The 20,736-nt window shown below is 42.2% G+C and overlaps 1 protein-coding gene across 3 annotated transcripts in view; it reads right to left on the reverse strand.

Annotated features, from left to right (window-relative positions):
• The window catches only part of Sncaip (synuclein alpha interacting protein), a 148,051-nt gene that overhangs the window by 38,515 nt on the left and 88,800 nt on the right, over positions 1-20,736 (reverse strand). For all 3 annotated transcript variants that reach the window (XM_057789303.1, XM_057789301.1, XM_057789302.1), the window contains exons 3-4: positions 18,933-19,005; positions 141-1,009 (exon numbers count right to left, since the gene is read on the reverse strand). In XM_057789303.1, the coding sequence (XP_057645286.1) occupies positions 141-1,009; positions 18,933-19,005 (942 nt within the window). The remainder of the gene's footprint in view (positions 1-140; positions 1,010-18,932; positions 19,006-20,736) is intronic.

A 20,736-nucleotide genomic window follows, 5' to 3' on the forward strand; every position in this document is an offset into this window, starting at 1 on the left:
TGAAAATGAACAAAACATGGTATAGGAAACGCTCAAAGAGCAAATAAAAAAGTTCACAGAAAAAATGTGAAATAAACACTTCATCCTGTTAGGAGACAGAGTCTGTAGGTCAGACAGACAGACAGACAGACAGTACTCACCAAGAGCGATATCTGTCCTTCTTTCACGATGTTCAGTATGCTTCTTACTTTCTTCAGGTTCTCACTCCTTTCTTCTGCGCCTTGGGCGTTGGTCCAGTTCATGCCATTGACCTGCTCTTCCGGTTTGGCCCCTGCTGCCGAGGACTGCAGGTGGAAGGCCCTGAGCTTGCAGTCTGGCCCCGCCTTCTCAATTTTTCGGCTATGAGGATCACTAAAAGCCTTGTTCAGGAAGTCTTTACTGTGGTTCTCGGACTCATACGCAGGGGCGCATTTACCCAGAGCAGGTAAGCTCTCAGAGTCTTCTGTGCAGAGCTTGTGCTGGTCCCGGAGGACAGTCGATGCTTTCCTCAAGTGAGGACTTTTCACAGGAGAAAGAACACAAAATGGAGTCATGTTGGGTGTGGAGTTCTCAGTGCTTCCAATAGGACAGGCTTTACCAGAAAGGCCATTGATGGTTGTGCACAAGCCCAAAATCCTTTTCTCTGAAGACACCTTAGTGAAGGGGGCCAGCTGTTGACTGGATTTAATGTAAGGCACATCCAGAATCTCATCCATGTCAAGGTCGTAATGCTCCAGCTCGCCCAGTGCCTGGCTGTTCTCGGAGCCCTTACCTGGCAACCCCCTAACTCCATCTTCAGTGCTGAGTTCCTCAGGCTGGGGGTCCTGGTCAGTCTCCCCACCTTTCTGGTACTCTACTGTATTATTCTTTTGGTCATCATTTTCGTTGTTTTCCAGCGTCTCTGGCTGATGTTTCAGCGGAGACACGCGCTTCACTGGGCGGAACTTACTGTATACATCAGCGATTCCAGTGGGCTTTTGTGGGTTTGTAATGAGAGTTGAGACACCACAATTCCAGCTAGTGCTTGAAACTGTTTTAAAAAAGGGAATAGAGGAGACTATTAAACTAGAATTCAAACAGAGTTTGGCCATGTAAGTAGATATAGCTCACTTAGGTTATGCTCATAGTAGGCCACTTTTTAAGGGGATAAAAATCATGAGAGGACATATATCTATAAGACTAATGCTTCATACTTACCACTGAAAGTCAGAGAAAGACAAGAAAGTCGTGACATAATGTCCCGAACTAATTGATAACAGCAGAAAGTTAAAATAAATAAACCCTGACAGATATTTTATGATTGGATTTCTCTGGTACTGTTTACATGTTTGCCACCACCCTAAAACAAAAACAAAAGAGAATAGGACTGGGCTTCCACACTAAGCCAGTGAACCAGTGATATATGTACACACATACACATGCAGAAGCATGTACCTGCCTGTACACACATCTCTAATGTTTAAGACATCCGTGTGAAGGAATCATAGCTCATCTTCTACAAACTCAAATTGTGACCTACTATGTGACCTGACAGGTTTCTGTTAGATGTTTAGGGACAGCAAGGAAAAGCATAAAGTGGTTAAGTGCTCATCTGTTCACAGGAGAAAGGCCATGATGGAGACGAACATTGTGCAGGGCCATCTCGTGGTGCTTCTCAGCCCATGACACCACATAATGCATTTCCATTTGACAACAGGACACGCTCTTTAGAGCAGCACTGCTCTCCGTGTTGGGAAAGGGAGAAACCAGAAAAGGGGGAAGTCATGAAGGGCGGATAGGGAAGGCAGACTAGTACTCAACATTGTTTTTTAAGTTTCTCTCATTTTTGTGCAGTTAAAGATTGCAGGCCGGCCTACCTTCAACTGGTTGAGATTGGACAGTGAGACAGTCAGGCACATTGGGAGAGAAAAGATAAAAACCACATTCTCTTTAATAAATGCAATACAAGCAAGATGCCTGGTAGCCTATCTCAGAGCGGACCCACAAAGCCACAGTCTCGTGCCCACAGCAGGGCTCCATTTCCTCTGAGACCCTCCTCTACTAGAAGGCAGATGGCAGCACTCTTGCAAGCTAGCAGGCTACATTACAGGTTTCTATTCTTCTGTTGTTAGTTTCTATCATCGTCCATCAGGCAGGTAAAGCTTCCTTCCAACTATCCTCTATCCTATGAAACAAAGCAGGTGGGAAGGGTTTCATCCCAGAGTGAGCAAACCTGCCTGTCTTTGCTGTTGGGCACAAAGGTGAGAGCCCCTGAGACAGCAGGCGTGCTCAGTCCTGTGACTTTTACAGTAACCTCTGGTAATGACTGATTCTTACAGTTAAAGTGATCCCTTAAGTCATGCTACTAGCCGTTGTTCATACTGACATCTGTCCTAAAATCATTCAGGGAAGTTATAGAATCAAGCAAAAGGAGGAGTGAGTGGGCTTGCCCATCATAAAATCCCGAGTTCTGTCCTCCAAATGGTCAACAGCTTGGCATGTGGTTCAGAAGGTCTGTTCTGCGCATTTCAACCTCAAGGCTTTTCCAACTCTCGGACTTTAGAAGCAAAGAGGAAGACTCTGAAAGCTGTGGGAGGAGAGCTGGTTTCTTCCCAAATGAGCGACACACAGTAAAGGACACCCCGAAGGGAAGGAAGGCATCTCGATTGCCGCCTGCTTCTCTTACCCACACCATTTTGTGTCTAGAGCTTTGAGCCATACCCAGTGCTCAGCCTGGAGCAAATGACTGACAGACATACATATGTGAACTTGAATCTCACTCTGCACAATTCATTCAATCTTATAACACGCGAAAAGTGAATGCTTCTGAGGGATTTTCAGCTTAATTTTCCAGAGGGAAATAAGTTCCCTTCATAAACCCAAAGGAGTGATAATCGCCGGGAAAAAGCTAGAGTCTTTAAAGTCATTTATGAAATGTCAATATGGAAAGGCAAAGGCCAATTATTCCAATCAATTCCCTATAAATATAAAAAATGTCTACTTTTATATGTTCTTTTTTTTCTAAAAATATGAAGCTATGAAAAGTTATCGTTTGCCAGAAATTCCTGCCAAACCATTTTCTCTGCCTTAAGAACACACAGTGCCTGTTTCACGTGAAGCAACAGGGAGACAGAGATCATGGAGCTTATAAGGTGTAAGTAGGCATTTGATTTTACTCACCAACGTTCCCCAAATCTATAAATATTGTGGGAAAACCTACTCATAGGCAGCGTGAAACACATGCTTATTGCTTGGCATGGTATCTGCTCATATTTTCTCACTTACCTTGATTTCTTTGGAACTCTTAAAAACTATGAATCTTAGAATGTTTTTAAAATATTTAAGCACATGACTTAGTGGGTCAATGCAACGAGTGCCCTGTACTGATATATTTATGTATTATGTGAGGTCACAGGTTCAAAGGGCCACTCTTTTATGTTGGCTTTATTTACATATGAACTTTTTTCCAAGTGATACAGGGAAATGGGTACCATATGTTTCCCAGCTGTTTTGTTCTGACAGGAGCCATTAAGAACGCTCTATGTAAATGAATTCTGTCTGTGTTTTATGAAAACACTTCTTGCCCTTCTTTCCACAGAAAGGTCTAGAAACTGAAGAAGGAGTGTCAACATTTGGGAATGTTGTCTTTTTCCTCATTCAAGCCTATGGTTGTTTTGTGGGTTTAGGATGAAATCTGGGTCTTCAAGCCTGTCTTGATTGCCAAGGGGGAAAAACCTGCTTATGAAAAATGAACTAATGGGTTTCATGAGAAAGCTCAAATTTGTTGCCACGTCACATGTTTGGATGAGCAGAAATGCAGCAAATAAAAGACAAACACCCATTTATTTCTCCTAAGCTGGGCAAATATACACAGCATAAGAAACAGATTATTAATGGCAGGCAAGGTTTTCCCTTTCAATTCTTTAAGGGTACCACCAAATTTGCTTTATTGTTGTTTTGCTACTGAACCGTCATAACATTCTAGTCATCCGTGGAAACAAATTTCACACTAATGGGCTACTGAGAAGGTTTTTAAAGCTAGATTTCTTTGCTTGAAACTATGCACAAATTGTTGACATGTGAACACAATTTAAATCCCTGAAAATTTTTATCTTAATCTTTACAAATTCTATGAGAACAGTATCTGTGTTTAATTTAGCTCTCTATCCTCCAAAATTCCCAGTAGATTGTTTACATAAGAAGGTTCTTAATGATGTTTTGCTTTTAGAGATGTTCATCTTTAACATCTTAGCACAGTAAATATGCCGAGTGCGCCTTCAATCTATCTACCTGATGGAGTCACAAAATTTTAAAATGATCAGTAATGAGGTAGATGTTTATGATGCCAGCTTATAAGCAAAACAGTCTCCTAGAGTCTAGCTAGCATTTGGGATGCTCTGGGCATTAGCAAGAAAATTTTAGTCACCTCATAAGTACCAAAAGCCAGCCATTTTCCCAACAAGCAATAATGTCGATCTAGAATATGCAAGATTCTCTGAATGGCAGTGCATCTGAATCCAGAGGTCTGACTCTCTCTACCTCTGTCTGTTTCCACTCTCACCATTCCTGAAGCCCCCCTTAGAATCCTCTTGATTCTGGCATGAACAACCACAGTGTCATTTATATAGTCTCTTAAGTCGTTCATTCCCCAAGGCATCGTCGGTCCCTCTATTTCCTTGATCCCTACCCCACATTGCTCAGACAAAAAATTTGTGGCTTTATCCCAAATCTCTCTTAAACCTGGCTCCTTTTTTGTAGCCTTCCTGCACTAACTGGATTATACTAGGATCCTTTTTCACAACCATCACACACTGGGTTCCTTTCTCTCATTGGTCTCTCTTTCTAGTCTAGCTAAACCCTCTTTGGGTAAGATTGAATTTGTCACCCAAAATTAGCTCCCAAACCTCAGGTATCTCATACTTCCTAAAATGATATTGCCTCAAGTATATGATGAATATTCGTATACTGTTGGACACACCCTAGGACCAATGCTAAACACACCTCGTTTACAGCGTGAGAAAATTATTCAGTGGTCAGCCTTCTTCTTCTTTCTTATTAGTGTAAGGAGTCTTAGTTTGGTGCTAGAATTTAATTCCTCTCAAAAATGTAGACTAGCCCTTAATAAACTGACTGCAGCCTTCAGGGTCAGTGGCTTTCATATGAATTAACTGGAGGGTTTCATGCTCGTCACATTCCTTTCAATGATGACCTCATTTCAAGAAATACTGGTATTCTGTTTACAATATGACAGTTTCTTTCAAGAAACAAACATTCTTAGAAGTAAAGTACTTTAGAAATATTAAATAAATGAAAGCATACATTATATATCTTTAAAGATAAAAACAAAAAAGGGACTTTTGGATATAGCACATGATGTAAAATGTCCCTTAAGTTACAAGGTTTGTGGACACTGGCTTTAGCATGGTCTGCAATGGTTCTTTCATTCACCTTATAATCTACCTTCTTCTCTCAGAATTCATGATTTCCAAAGCCCCGCCTTTCCGTTCTCCTCCTCTGTTAAGTCCAATCTTTCTGGAAATGCTATGGCCATCTATCATTGTTCTTGCCTTTGGGCCTGTTCCTACGAATTCCTTACTGCTGTCGCTGTCAGTGACTCATGTTCATCACACACGAATCATCCAGTGTTGCTCCACTGAGCCCCTTCTTCTGACTCTCTCAGGAAACAGCTGGGAGAGTTTTTTTTTTTTAATGCTTTACGTCTCAGTTCCCTGGCAATACTTGAACACGTCTGCAGCAAGTCTGGAGGTGCCATACCAACCTCACCTTCTCCTGAGGTCCCTCAAGGACACGGGTTCTTCAAGAAGCTACTTCTGCTTGTGACCAGCTCATTGTCTAGCAGAGATCAGCGTTTCCATGAGTGAGTGAAGGGACCAAAAATGCAAAGTATAATAAGTTTTATTACAATGAGCCCATTTTTTTTTTTATAAACTGAGATGAGCTAAATTATTCAAGTGACTTGGACAGTTAGAAGGCATGCCACATAGTGAGGTACTTTTAATGTACTCTCTTAAGAAATTCTTGTCGGGGTGGGGGTGGTGCACGCCTTTAATCTCAGCACTTGGGAGACAGATAGAGGCAGGTGATCTGAGTTTGATGTCAGTCTAGTCTACTGAGTAAGTTCCAGGACAGCCAGGGCAACACAGAGAAACCCTGTCTCAAAAAAACAAAACAAAAACTTCTTAATTTAAATTTCCTCATCTGGAAAATAACAAGGTTAGGCAATATTATTGCTAAGATCTGACCCTCCCTAAATATCTCTGATGATGTAGAATGTCTACAAATAACAGGGTTCTTGATTCTGACTCACAATGAAACACTATAATTCTTTTGGATTCATGCATTTTACCGGATCCTCACAAATTTATAATTATGAGCTGAGACGATTGCTGACACATAATTCTCTGGCTCCTAGGCTTGATAAATTGTTTTCTTTAAGAAGATAATGGAACGTTTGCTGTTGCCATAGTAGACCCAACTTTTAAGACTAAACATCAATGTTGGCTCCTAAAATGCCCATTTATTTTACTTCTAAATATGGAGAGCTGTATCCACATTAGAAAATTAGCATGAGACAGTGAGAAGAGAAAGAAAGGATTCTGTCAAGTTAAGTGGATTCTGCTTTCTGTGAGAAGCAAACTGATCAATTTAAGATGTGGAATTCTCCTATGCATGCTGTGAATGTGTTTTGTTACTATTGGTTAATGAAGAAAGCTGTTTTGACCAATGGCAGAGCAGAATAAAGCCAGGAGGGAAATCCAAACATAGAGATATATATAGAGAGAGTAGGCGGGTCAGGGAGACACCATGTAGTGGCCAAAGGAGACAGACACCAGAATCCTACTGGTAGGCCATAGCCTCATGGTGATACACAGATTAATAGAAATGGGTTAATTCAATATGTGAGAGTTAGCTAGAAATACGCCTGAGTCATTGTCCAAGAAGTGTTGTAATTAATATAGTTTCTGTGTGATTATTCAGGTCTGGGCAGTCAGGAAACAGAAGAACAATGCCCATCTACAAATTTAATTTAAATATATATACAACACACTACACATCCATAGCAGTCTATAAGAAATATACCCTACATGTTCTTCAGAATCCTATCTCTTTTTATTTTAACCATTTTTTTAAATAAATATAGGGTCTCATATATCCCAAGCTGTCCTTGAACTTTCTATGTAGCCAAGGATAACTTTGTGCTTCTGATCCTCCCACCCTCACTTCTTGAATGTTGAGATGACAAGTCACCAAAAATGTTCAGTTGATGCAGCGTTGGAGACCAAGCCCAAGGCTGGGTATGCACTAGGCGAGTCCACTGCTGGCCTCCTCCGTTTCCTTTTATTCCCACTCCACTGGGAGGGCAATCATGAAAGAATGGGCTTGCCAATGCTAGAGTCCTGACTTTGTTACCACTGGCCAAGTGACATCTGCAGTGGACCCGTGGAACACAAACACCTTAGGATCTCTAAGGACTGATGACAGATGGCTTCCATCTCCTCGTGACCGTAGGAAGAAGGGGACGAGCCTGGATCTGAATGGGAAGTACAGGAGGAGTGACCTTTTGCACTGCCCTTCAGGTTAGTCTGTAACCTGATCCAAGGGATGGGCTGTTGAGGGAACTCTAGCTTTGGAGAATTGTGTCAGGACCTTATGCTGGGAAGAGTGATGTGTGTAAATGGAACACACACTTCTGGAATGTTCCTCTGGGGTTGCTTGCTCATCCTTTTCACTGATACCCCAGGCCCTTTATTGAGGGTATCCTAAGATTGAAGGGTAAGTATACACATGACTTTATTCTTATAAATACCCCATTCATCGATCTATTCACATGCTGTGAGGAAAATGTCATTGATTTTCGTCTTAAACCTCCTGTCTTTAAAAGGCCACTGACACCAAGCAGCTGTTATTGAACATGTCAGGTTCATGTTTTATTACTCCCAGCCCTGCCCGTAACTATGCAGACTTGCTCAGATAACTAACCAGTCGATCTCTGCCTGTTTCTTTGTTCTGTGAAAACTCACTGAAATATTCAAATCCTATAAATCTGGCTAGAAAAGATACATCTTTACCACAGAGGCATAGTCTGTCATGAAGTCAGACGCAGTATTTGGACAAGTTTAAATCCTGGGGCTTCAAAAGTACAGTTTACACAGACTGGCAATTGGTAGGTCTGAAGAAAATACACGCTTTCAGAGCTATTCTGTCATGCAGAAAGTATGCTAGCCTTCACTGTGACATTAGGAAAACCTTGCGAGTGGATTAGGTTGGGGTTCATTCCAGGCCCATTTCCTAGGTTCCCTCTCGCCCCCCCTCCCTTCTCTCTTTCACTCTGGGATTGTACAAAGAGACACAACGAAAGGTCAATGAAGAGACTCATCAAGCTGAGACACATGGAAAAAGACAGCTGGGGAGTAGTAGCCCGAAAGCGCTTTCTGGATGTGCAGACACACACTAACCCCTTTTAACTGAAGGTGGCGACCTTTTACAGTGCTGATCTACTGCCAAGGACAAAGCACAGAGTTATGTAGCTCCTTAGGAAGAGAGCAAACAAGAGGCAAGGACAGACAGGGGCAGGAAATGGGTACGGTTGTGTGTGTGTTTGAAAAATACATACTTTCTACTTGCCATCTCCTCGAATGCCAGCTTATTTCATTTTTAAGTGTGGCATGTGTATCTTCACGTAGGAATTAGCTATGTCAGTACACACTTCACAGACATTCACGTAACAATGTGTACCATGTGTTTCCTGGATCCCACAAAATGGTACCTTCATTGGGATTTTCCTTCACTTAACACTCTAAAATGGCCAATACATCCACATCAGACTTTCTGTATTTCTGACCACAGGAGAGTTCATGATTTCATCGGAGATTTTTCATAACACGTCTCAAAGATGGATGGGCAGTTTTTATGGCTTCTCACTTGAAAACAAATGAGAACTTGGGGAATTTTAAGCATTGTGTGGAAAATCATGCAGCATTCTGATTTCTCAATCAGAAAGAAGGTTGCCTGATTCTAGCTTTCCATAGCACCAGAGGATTACTCTGTCAAAATTAAAACCACTCCCTAAACAGACAATTCACCGTCTTTCTATTTGGGTCACACGTCGGTCATGGAATCCCAACAACCAGTGGCAAGGACAGATGGAGCCACTTCAGATTCCCTTTAACTAAAATCCCAACACGAGCTCTTCCTGATTTCAGCCACTCCTCGAGTATCAAACTACAAAGTTAAGGGAAGAAAGTTTAGGAAAGAGTTTTAATAATAACTTGTCTAAACGACAGTCAAGCAGATTTTCTCCTTCTTGTTTATGATTGGCAGTGTCAAGTCTAAATTTGGATTTATCTGATCACTGAGACTCCGGCTAAAGCTGTCAATCTCCTTGAATATAATCAAGAGATGCATGAACATGACAAAGGATGCATAGCCAAAGTAGTTGGTGACAGACCGAGTGCTAAGGTCTTCTTACCAGACCCATTTATTCAGTAAGCATTTGCTAAGTGTCCTCTGTGCACACAATTCTCTTTTCCCCACAGAGGAGACTGAAATAGATACAACCTTGTCTAGACAATAATGCAAGAGCACATACGGACAAAAATATGATGGAAGTCAACGTGCTTTTATGGAAATGAGTCGGCATGAGGGTGTAGATGACGACGAAAACCCGTCTAGGAAGCAATTCTTAAATCCAAGGAGAAACAGCCAAGCATATGTGAATCTGGAGAAGTAAGAGAGAAAGGGCAATTCTGCGACAATCTGGGGAGAAGCTAGCACATTTGTAAAGACCTAAAGCAGCAGAGACGCTGGCAGAGAGAGCCACAGGGATGGGCTGGAGATGAAGACGAAGAAGGCTATTTGGGGCCAGTATACAGCCACTTTCGCGAAGGCACTAATCCCATCCATGGGGGCTCCACCCTCATGATCTAGCAGCTTCCTCTGAGGTCCCACCTATATGTAATATCATCTTGGGGATTTCTAATAAGCAAATTTTATAGGAGCACAAATATTCACTCTAACTTACAGGCATGTCCAATTCTTTGACACGCCAGAACTTTTTAAAATGTCACAACCCCTTCACCATGTTTTAAGTCAGCTGTGTTGACCTGCATTTGTTGCTGCCATCCACTGCACTCAGCCCAGGCAGACACTCCTGGGAGCCCAAAGACATTCTCGGAGCATAGAGGACCCAGGATGTAGAGATGGAATGAATGAGGCATGAGTGAGCAAGAAAATTCCACCTTCAGCAACACAGCGAATTGTCTGGTAAGTCAAGAGCTATTTAATGAGGTTCACGCCCAGTGTGTGTGTGTATGGATGTGTGTTTGTGTGTGACCCTCTAAAAACCATGTCAAAGATGATTCAAGAATTCCTCTTGAAATTCAGTGAGACAGTTAATGTAGATACTGAGTGGATAGTTGAAAAGGAAGCTGGAGATTAAGAGTTGCAGGTAGAGAACATTAGAAACCATCTGAGCAATCAAGGAGATCTAGAGGCAGGAAGGAGAGAGGGTGGCCCTACTTGACCACTGGTGGTCAAATAGAGAAAGAACTTGTAAAGGAGAATAAGGGGCTCTCAACGAGTTAGGAAGGAAATCAAGAGGGAGGCAGCGGTGGCCAATAGACTCAAATACTTTTACAAGGATATAAAAAGTAAGTGTCAATGGATTTTATGATATGGAAGTGGCGGTGGTCTCTAGCAGGGCAGCAAATACTGTAGATGCTTAGGGCAAATGGAAGTAGAGAACTAGAGGTGCGGTTTTTCATAACTCTTTAAAGTCAGTTGATTTCAATGGCTGTTGGGACTGCAGAATGAGTTCAAGGCCAGCTTACACAACTTAGTTAGACTTGGTCTCAAAACATAAAGGAAAAGCAGGTCTGGGACTAAAACTCAGTGGTAGACCAAGTACCTAGCAAGTGACACGCTCTCCATTCACTCCTCAGTACTGCTAACTACTACCCCACACTCATGCACACAAAAGAATGGAGAAGAAAGAAAGGCCCTTTAGACAGTTTAGGAGGAGAACAAAATACAGGGAGCTAGGAAACAATACGGTTTGTTGTGGTAGGTGCTGGTATAACCTACACCTTCACTGTCTCCGAAGCTTTTGGTTGTGAAAATCTTAAAAGATCGTTGTTGGCACATGTCTAAATGATAATAATTTTTAAGCATAATAACAATAATAAACAAAGCATTATGAAATAAACCCATCAGTTTAGTGGTATTTATTCTATAAGGATGCTAAAAAATAGCTATATATGTGGTTCATTATATATTTCTACTGGATATTATTGGTCCAGGGAGTCAGTTAAAGGGACCCAAGGGATTCCTTTAGAGGTGAAGGTGAAAGGAAGGGCTACAGTCCCTGTGAAGGAGCCTAACACACTGCATGATTGATGTGACTGGAAAGCCAAAGGCAGGGGAAGTGGCACTAGAAAACCTTGCTGGACCAGTAGCAAATCACTCTTTGTCTTTCATGACAACAGAAACATTTTTCGCTGCACAGCTTCATGACCGTCTTTGGACACCATTACCTGCATTTTAAGCTTGGAGAGACACAGCAGATAATAAATTTTTGAGGAGACTGTTGTGTTTCATTAAGGACAACAGGTTGTATTCCCAGTGACTTAGGTCAAAGTGTCTTAAACTTGAATGTGCATAAATAAATAAACAGCCTGGGACCAAGCTTGGAAACTGTAGGTTCAGAATCTGGGTCTGCATTAAGAATTGAGAGCGCACAGACTCAGGACAGGTGATGCTGCCAGCATTGGTGTTGGTTCTGTACCACACTGATGGAGGGAGGCTTGAGAGCCTGCACAGGCTCAGGACTGAGTGATGCTGCCAACACTTGGGTTGAGCACAGAGATGAGAGGGTCTAGCTGAGCAGATGCCTTATGGGGGGGAGTCACTATTGACAATCATACCTCTGCAGAAGATCTTTTAACTTTGGGATTCTAGGATTCTATTAACCTAATATGTCTTAGAGGCCTGAATCTTCTCCCCACTCCCTCCCTCTCCTGCCCCCCTCTCTCTCAGAAGGGGAAGCCCCAGGGGAAGCCACAGAACTTCATGTATCCCAGTCTGGCTTGAAACTCACTTTTCAGGTGCTAGCATTCCAAGCTTGCACTACCATGTCTGGTTTATGTTGTGCTGAGGACTGAACCCAGAACTTCATGCATGTTAGGCAAAGCACCCTACCAACTGAATTACGTTTCCATTTCCACCCAGCCCTTTTTACAGGAGAATCAGGACAGAGGACATATGGAGACAGAGACTGAGATGGGATGACGAACAATAGAGGATGAAGAGAGGGTGGTGTGTGACAGAGATGCACTGGAGCTTACAAAGGACAACATCTCTCCACAGCCACAGCTTTTGCACTGGACTGGGGAGGAGTGACAGGGATTGGATCTCCTGAGAAGAAAGTCTCTGCAGGGCCATACTTCTTTAAGAGGCTATCTGCATGTGTATGGTGTATTTGGTCTCTGTGCTTCCATTTACATGCACACACACACACACACACACACCTCGTCTGTCTGGTCATTTTCTCTGCATCCTCAGTTTTCTTGTCCTTCCTCGATGTTTACTTCCCTGCACTTTTTTCTACCAACCACTTTCTCTAAGGAGCAGTGTGAGGGAGAGGAGTTTTTTAGACTCCAATAAAAGTAAGCCAGTAATGTGGAGAGTGGGGGCAGCTCTACTTTTACAGGAACATTCTGTGGCCCACGCTCACAATGTTGGCCTGCACGCAAACTCTGTAGTAATGAAAAACGCATCAGCTGACATTGTCTGTATTACAATTGCAGGCACAAAAAGAGTCTCAGGGAAAAACCTGGAAAGATACAATTGTTTCAGTGGCAATGTAATTATAGTTTTATTTAAGTTTCCATGTTTTAAAATAACAGATTATAACAGCTTTAGAATTATACTATTGTTCAAGAAAGATAAAAAGTCTCACTGTGAAGGCCAGGGTGACTTTGAACTCAAGATCCTCCTACCTCTGCCTCTTGAGTCCTGAGATTCTAAGCATGCAGCATCATATTGAGCTAAAACAATTGTTTGAGGCAAAGAACACACTTATCTGCATATGAAATTTCAATGTTGCTGAGATCTTTTAAACATTTTAGATGTATCATATTAAAGTATGAATTTTCCATTTTAAGATTTATTTTTATTATTAAAATTATGTGTACGCTTGTGTGTCTGTGGGGAGGGTATATGCATAAGAGCCCAGTTGCCCACAGAAGGCAGAGGAGGACATGAAATTCCTTGGCGCTGCAGTCACACACCACTCTGAGTAGCCTAAGGTGGGTGGGTGCTGGGCACGAACTTAGGTCATTTGCAAGAACAGTACTGCTCTTAACCATGGAGCCATTGCTCCAGCCCCCAAAGCAATCTTTTTTTTCTTTCTTTTTTTGACTGTGAGCTTGGAAAATTTGTTTCCCTATTCTTTTCTTTGGAGTACATTTTATGTTACATCATGGGAAATGGATTAATCTGCGTGCTTTTTTTTTTTTAAAAAAAACTATACTAAAACTGCCCAGCTAACTTTTACTTTCATGTTTGTGGCATTAAACCTTAATAAAAATTGAAAACAGGAGGTTTATATATTTAGCAACATTAACTATGTCACAACAATGTCTACGGGACACATTTGATGCCAATTTATTATTTTAGGTGATGGCTAAAATCCTTGTAAATCTTCAAACGGCATGGAAGTGTTTGTTTTCATAGCTTCAGAGTTTGTCACAAAATTTGAAGGAACAGGGTCTAAAAATACAGCAAATTGACAATGCTTTTAAATATATACAAATGACTTTTTAAAAGAAACCAAGCTTTGGAGAGAATGGTTTCTTTTATTTGGTGTTATACGAGCAACAATTCATATTACTCCAGCATTGAAAGTCTTTCAGAATCTATTCTCAGAACTATGGGAGGTGTATTTATCACGGCAGCAGAACCAAGCTTTCTAACCTGACTGAGTTTCTGTTCCCAGATCCAAAGGAGGATTCATATTTATTTGCCTTTCTGCTCAAGAAAAGCGGACTGTGAGATTAGCAGATACTTTTTTTCAAAGAATCACAGGGCAGTGATAACATCATGAATTTGAAACAAATGCATCTTTGAATATCTAATTAACTTTAAAACCTCCAAGTCAATGAAACTGGATATTTTATTTGAATCCCATATGTTGCATGATGCGTTTCTGCCCTCATTTGAAGACAGCCATGAAGTTAACACTCACTGCCTTGGAGACGCAGTTATTGGGCAGGGAATGCGTGCAAAGGTTTCACGGATTACTTCTTTTATCAGATGTGAACATTTCACACACAACCTTCCCTTGCTGCTGGTCCTCACCCTACACTATTTGATACACATGTTCCTGGAATTCAATTACCCCTCAGCTGACTCATATTCATGGGGGTCTTGGAGAGAGAGGATCTGGTTTCAGATCCGTTTGTTGGCTCAAGAATTTTGGGCAAATTATGAACTGCAGGCTTGGGTCCTCATCAGTAGAATGGCCACAATAACAGTCCTTCCTCAGAATTATTTGGTGGAGAAGAGAAATGTTTACAGAAGATTTGGCACAATGCCTGGAATGAGGAATCCCTGAGGAATCCCTGAAGTCTCAGGGGCACCTTGCATGGCTCCGGTACACCATGAACAGAATACGTTCTCTGGCTTCCTTCCCACGCCTCAGTAATTTGTCTCCCTCCTACCTAATGCGTATCTCCATAATTCCTCCACCCTTTCTTCTTTGCAAAATCTTTCACACACACACACACACACACACACACACACACAAACAAACAATCTTGAAGCCTAGTGATTGTGTAGCGTAGTTAATGATCAATGACAATATTATCCTTATTAGGAGAAGATAGAGACTCAAGTCCTTTAGCTAAGAGAAGGGTATTCTGGGGGGACTCACAGGCTGTGGCGAGCTGGTGGAAGGTGCTAGAACTCAACTCAGAGCCTCTGCCAACAGCATGACAGTTGCCTCTCTCGCAGCCCACAATGCAAGCTGCAGGGATGAAGAGAGGTGAGCCTTGGGCTACATGTCCATCGACTGTTTTAAAGGCTACATCCAAAGTGAGCTTTATACCTGTCACCACAGAACACAAGCAGAAAGGACAGACCCCATGCGCAGGAAGGGTATATGTTAAGCCACGTATAGCATGTTAAGCTGTTGCACAGGGCTGAGCAGACAACGGCGAGACTTCAGATTTAGCTGTGGGTGCTGCATTTCGAGAGGGCTGCTGGGAAGATGTTGTCATCCTGAGTAGAACAAAATGGGTGCCCAGGAGGCACTCGGCAGCATGGAGGAAAACGTAAACCCTGGGGGGGCCACAGGACAACCCTTTCCACATATCAAACAGTTCCCCTTTCTAGGAGGGATGTGTCCTGCTTCTCTATGGTTCCAGGAAAGGAGCAGGTGAAATTCAAGGGACACCAGGTTTGACAGAATAACAGAATTCATGTCATCAGAATTTGTACTCTGTTAATAAAGTGTAAATAGGACAGCTGCCTCTGTGGGACAAAAAAAAAAAAACCATTCTTGAAAAAAAAATCTGATTGGCTTTAGACTGCCTAAATTTGTTTTAACCTTAAAATCTTGTGCCTATAAATAATGAAAACTTTTTCATTACAAACAAATTTATATCACACTTGTGAGACTAAAACAATGCCCCGATTAGCTTCACCTGCCCTGGCCTGACCTTGGAGTATATGTCCTCAGTTGTGGCCAAGAAGAGCACTACCTGTGCACATTCACTATGTTCTCTTTTAAGGGCCCTGCCCACCTCCCATCCCTCTCTCTTTCTCTCTCTCTCTCCCTCTGTCCATCCATCTGACTGCCCTCCCGTGTGAGTGTGTGTGCTTCTCTCCCTCCCTACCTCTCCTCTCTTCTGTTCCCCTCTCCCCTCCCACTCTTCCCATTCACTTTCTCCCTCTAACCCCTCCCCACCTGAGCTCTGTCACATGGAGTCTTTCCACGGGTTATGGTTCTACATGTTGAACATCCCTGACCTGGAAATCTAATAATAAGATGGTTCCAAAATCCAAACCATGTAGGGGGCTGGCATGATGTCGAATGAGTTTTAGATTTTAGAGCATTTCAAGTTTGGGACATTTGGATTAAAGCGTGCACAGCCTATTAACATTTTTAAATTGGGCAGTCTCATGAGATTATATACTTTCCCATCACTAGAGTGATAAGCTACAGGCTATCTGGAAAAACAAACAAACAAACACACACACAAAACACCTAAAATATAGATAACTCCTAACTCTGAAAGACTTCTGGCCACAGACGATTTGAGTCACTTTCAGTCTGTGATAGGATTTCATAAAAGCTGGACCCTGCTGGCAGTGCTGTCTACTACACATAGAAAACCAAGCTTGCTTTGGCATCTGGCCACATCCTCTGCCCACCCCCTCTCCTGCTGTTCTTTAGTTTGATCATTATTCAGCAGCCACACTGGCCCTCTTTACTTCGTCATAATTGCTAAGTTTGCTCCTGGATCAAGGAAGTGGGCATTGCTCTTTCTTTGGTTTTCAGTCCCCTTTGTTGGCTTTCATGTGGCTGGGTCATTCTAAGATTCTGTAATGCTTATTCTCAATCGTCAAGGTGATGCGATTTAGAATAATCTGGAAATCTCTGGGCATGTCTGTGAGGGTGTTTCCATGATAGGTTAATTGAGGTGGGGTAACTCATTGTAAATGCGGGAGGCACCATTCCACAGGCTGAGGTCCTGGAATGAATGGGAATGGGAACGAACTCTGTAAACCCACAGACAGCCCTCTCTTCTTCCTGACAACAGACGCCACGTGATCAGCTGCTTCGTGCTCAGGAGGCAATGGCTTCCCTGTCGTCCAGACTGTATACTTAGACAGAGAACTGAAGTTCCCCACAACCCCAAAGTTGCTTTTGTCAAGGCGATAAGAAAAGTAACTGACACACTCCCTGCCATCCTGAACACTTCCTCCTCAAGGCCCATAAGTTGTTCTACCACAGTGGTTCTCCTCCTAACGAGTGTGACCCTTTACAAAGTTCCTCATGTTTAAGGTGGGTGACTCTAACCTTAAAATTTTGTTGCTACTTCCTAACTGTCATTTTGCTAGTGTTATGAGTCGTAATATAAACATTTGTGGAGATAGAGACTTGCCAAGGGGTCGCGACCCACACACTGAGAGACTATCATGCGGGCTCAGGCTGCCATATTGTCTGCAAGGCTCTGCCTACTTAGATGTTTGCACGTCCTCTGACTGTCACCTATCCAGGTGCGAGCTCAGTGAGCACAGGATCTTGTGTCTTGGTGTTTTGTTTGGTTTTATTCTCTATGCTTGGATCAGAGAATTCTCAACCCACAGTTGTTGACTGAACAAATGCAAGAATGAATGGGAATATTTGTTGAAGGGCTTCGTAAAACAGCGAGAGATGGGAACACTCGACAGTCTTCCCAAGTCTGTCTTTGGACTCTAACTTGAACTCCAGTCTTTGGATTCTGAGGCTTGTCTCTTGATTCTTGCAGTGTGTAGTTTGTGCCACTGAGCACAATCCTTTTCAAGTGATTTTTTTGAGAAAAAAAAAATGTTGCTTTAAGGAGATAAATCCTTCAAAGGCTTAGAGCCAAAAATCTCCTGTCCATCTCAGCAAACACGTGTGTCTTTTAAAAACAACATCTTTATGCATTCTTTGAAAATGTTAGTATTTATACAACTTATTTCCATCGTGTCCCTATACCGCTGCCTCCTTCCAAACCCCCCAGATGTGGTTTACCCCATCTCCCTCCCAACTTTATGTCCTGTCTCTCTCTCTCTCTCTCTCTTTTTAACAGTTTAGAGCAAATGAAACCTTCATTTAAATTTAAGGCTAACTTCTGGCATGTTTCTGATTCATATTTATATATTACCAACACATATCCACATGTTCATATTTGAGTGTATACACAGGGAGAGAGAGGAGAGAGAGAGATAAACCTGAAAACACATTATTTTTGCTGTTTCTTCTACGGAAAATATGAAAGCAAAACAAACAGTCCAGGGAGGAAAGCTAATTAGTTTTCCAAGTCCTTTCAGTCAGAAATTCAGAATTCTAGTAGCTGTACAGGAAAGATACCTCTATTTATTTTTAAACATCATGGGCATAATTTAAGGATTATCTTAAGACTCCTGCCAAGCATGTTTCTCCAGCCTGGTGTTACTATGAGGAGAGGTTCAGTTTGGCTAGGTTAATGGTGATGTCTTTGAGTAATAATCTACAGCAAAGGAACGAACACCGTTTCATAGTTTAATATAAGTCCCATCAATATCCTTTCTACTTTCCTCTTTGCCCATCTCAGAGAGAAAAGCAGAGGGATTTAATTTGATTTACAGGGGGGAAAAACAACCCTCAATGTACTTTTTTTTTCAGTTGGGGGATGGGGCAAGGAGACAAGGCCAGCCAGCTGGTTTCCATCTAGCCGCCATAATTCTCTGTTTAGTTTACACTATTAAACTCCAGTGCCTTGCTTTCATCTTAACTGTTATAGTATGCCTTATTGCAGATTCTAGCATGTCGCATCCTGATAGGGTTTCAGACTTTGGCAAAGCCTCATCCCTCACGTTGGTCCTTGCCATATGGGCAGTAAATACATCCAGCATTTTTTCACTGGCGCCAGCATCATTATGTTTTGCCATCACTGCTTTCTTGGGTTTTCTGCAGATCTCTGTGGAGTCTATGGTTTGAAGGTTATCAAGAGGACCTATGTCAATGTATACACAGCCGGGTCCTAGTTACGACCTCGTGGTCCTGTAGATGACCTCAACAGATACATCTGTTTGTTGAAGGTGGCAGGGAGGTGGCGGGAGGAGAGAAACCACAAGGGAAAAGAGCAGAATGCAAAAGCAATCAAGGCCAGGCAAACCGGAGCGCTATCACTGGTGGGTGAGGAGGGGCGAGGAGTCTGACTTACCTGATCTGTCCTCATTTTGGGAATCACATCTTCTGCACAGTTCTGGGATGGTCTTGAGAGATGTGACTGAGTACTGAATGGGAAGACAGAGGGTGAAGGGTGTGAGATAGAAATTTAAAATAAAGGCATTCCCTTAAACCACTCAGAAAGAAAAAAGATGAACACAAGGACTGAGGCTTAAGTACAACAGACACATTCAAGAGGTGGACCTCATGGTGATCTGAGAGCATCCTAAGATTGACCAGCGAGCACCTCAGTAGACACAGGTTAAAGAGGAGCCTGGTGGCTCTTATTTAATGGACAAAGATACATCTGAAAACTTTTCTGTGTCTCATCATTTCAAACTGAAATATAGCCAGAATTACTAAACCTTGAATATTTCCAGAAGATACTATTTGTTTCCTCAACCCAAAGAGCTAGCTAGCTACCAGTGTAAGAAGCCAAGTGGAGGAGGATTCAGCTTCCTCAGCATCCAGATTGAAGGAGACATGTCTATGCTGGTGTGGACCACACTACATAAAATTCCAAAGCTGGGCCTCGAGAGATGGCTCAGTGGTTTAGAACACTTACTTCTCTTGCAGAGAAGATTGATGTGCTTCCCAGCACCCTCATGATGGGCCACAACTATATGTAGCTTCCATTCCAGGGGATCCAATTCCCTCTTTTGGCCTCTGCAGCTACCAGGAACTGTCATTCAGTGCACAAACATACCTAACACTCTTACGCATACAATAAACACGTCTTTTTGTTTTAGGCTCCAACAGTTACCATGTGATGCGGATTTTACTGTGTGTATTGTCTCCATGGCAAATACGGAGGTCTGATCATTAAAAGCAAGGGGAACATAGGTCTCTTTGAAAGCTCTTCTCGTCCATAGATTAGTTTGGAAGGAAAGACAGCACCTTTTAGTCTCTGTCACAGCATCAAGTTCAGGGCTGGCTATCAAGATAACAAATTTTGACACTGGAGGCACAAAAACACATGTAAAATCAATAACTATGATTTATGGGGTCTACATTTGATAGCCATCAATTTGTCTTGAGAGAAGGATGTGTTCAAACAAAATAAATAGAATGAATAGAAGAGAATGAGGCCTTTAATCAAAGACTATCTTCAGTCATACTCATACTGCAATCCATAAAACACAATTTTCTGAGAATGTTTTGCTCTGTATCTCTAAGAACAGGCACATATCATGAATTACTTCTCCATTGCAAAATCTGAGGCAACTGAGAAAAAAAATAATTTAATCTAAAAGAAAAATGACCAGAGGAAATCCATTAGTATTATTCTAGCCTCACAAGCGAGGACTGTATAATTAGAATGCATTTCTCAATGCAAAGGTACGTTAGTGGGTGTGATGTTGATAGATAGACCTCCAGAGTTCCCACAGAATATCAGCAAAGCAAGGCAGAAGGAGCAGGCGCTTGCCGCTACTGTCAGCTTGAACATCACAAACAAATTAAATTCCCAGTATTTCCAAATGAAAAATGAAATCTCAGAAGACTAATTAGAGAAATTATTCTTACCTGTCTGATGCAATAGCATCCTGTTTATATTGGCCATTCATCAGAGACTACAGGTGTCTCACTCAGAACACACACTACACACAGGTGGAGGGAGGGGAAGGCTGCGTGAACTGGAGTTGAGCCTCTAGACAATTTTTCCTTCTATATTACGCTGTGTGTGTGTGTGTGTGTGTGTGTGTGTGTGTGTGTTGGGGGATGGGGTGGTCAGGGAAGAGAAGCTTCGTCTTGGTAGTAACAAGGTACCTCATGTTCCTGATCAAGTACAAGCTCTCTAA

Source organism: Chionomys nivalis, chromosome 14 (genome assembly GCF_950005125.1).
Source record: "Chionomys nivalis chromosome 14, mChiNiv1.1, whole genome shotgun sequence".
Taxonomy (NCBI): Eukaryota; Metazoa; Chordata; class Mammalia; order Rodentia; family Cricetidae; genus Chionomys; species Chionomys nivalis.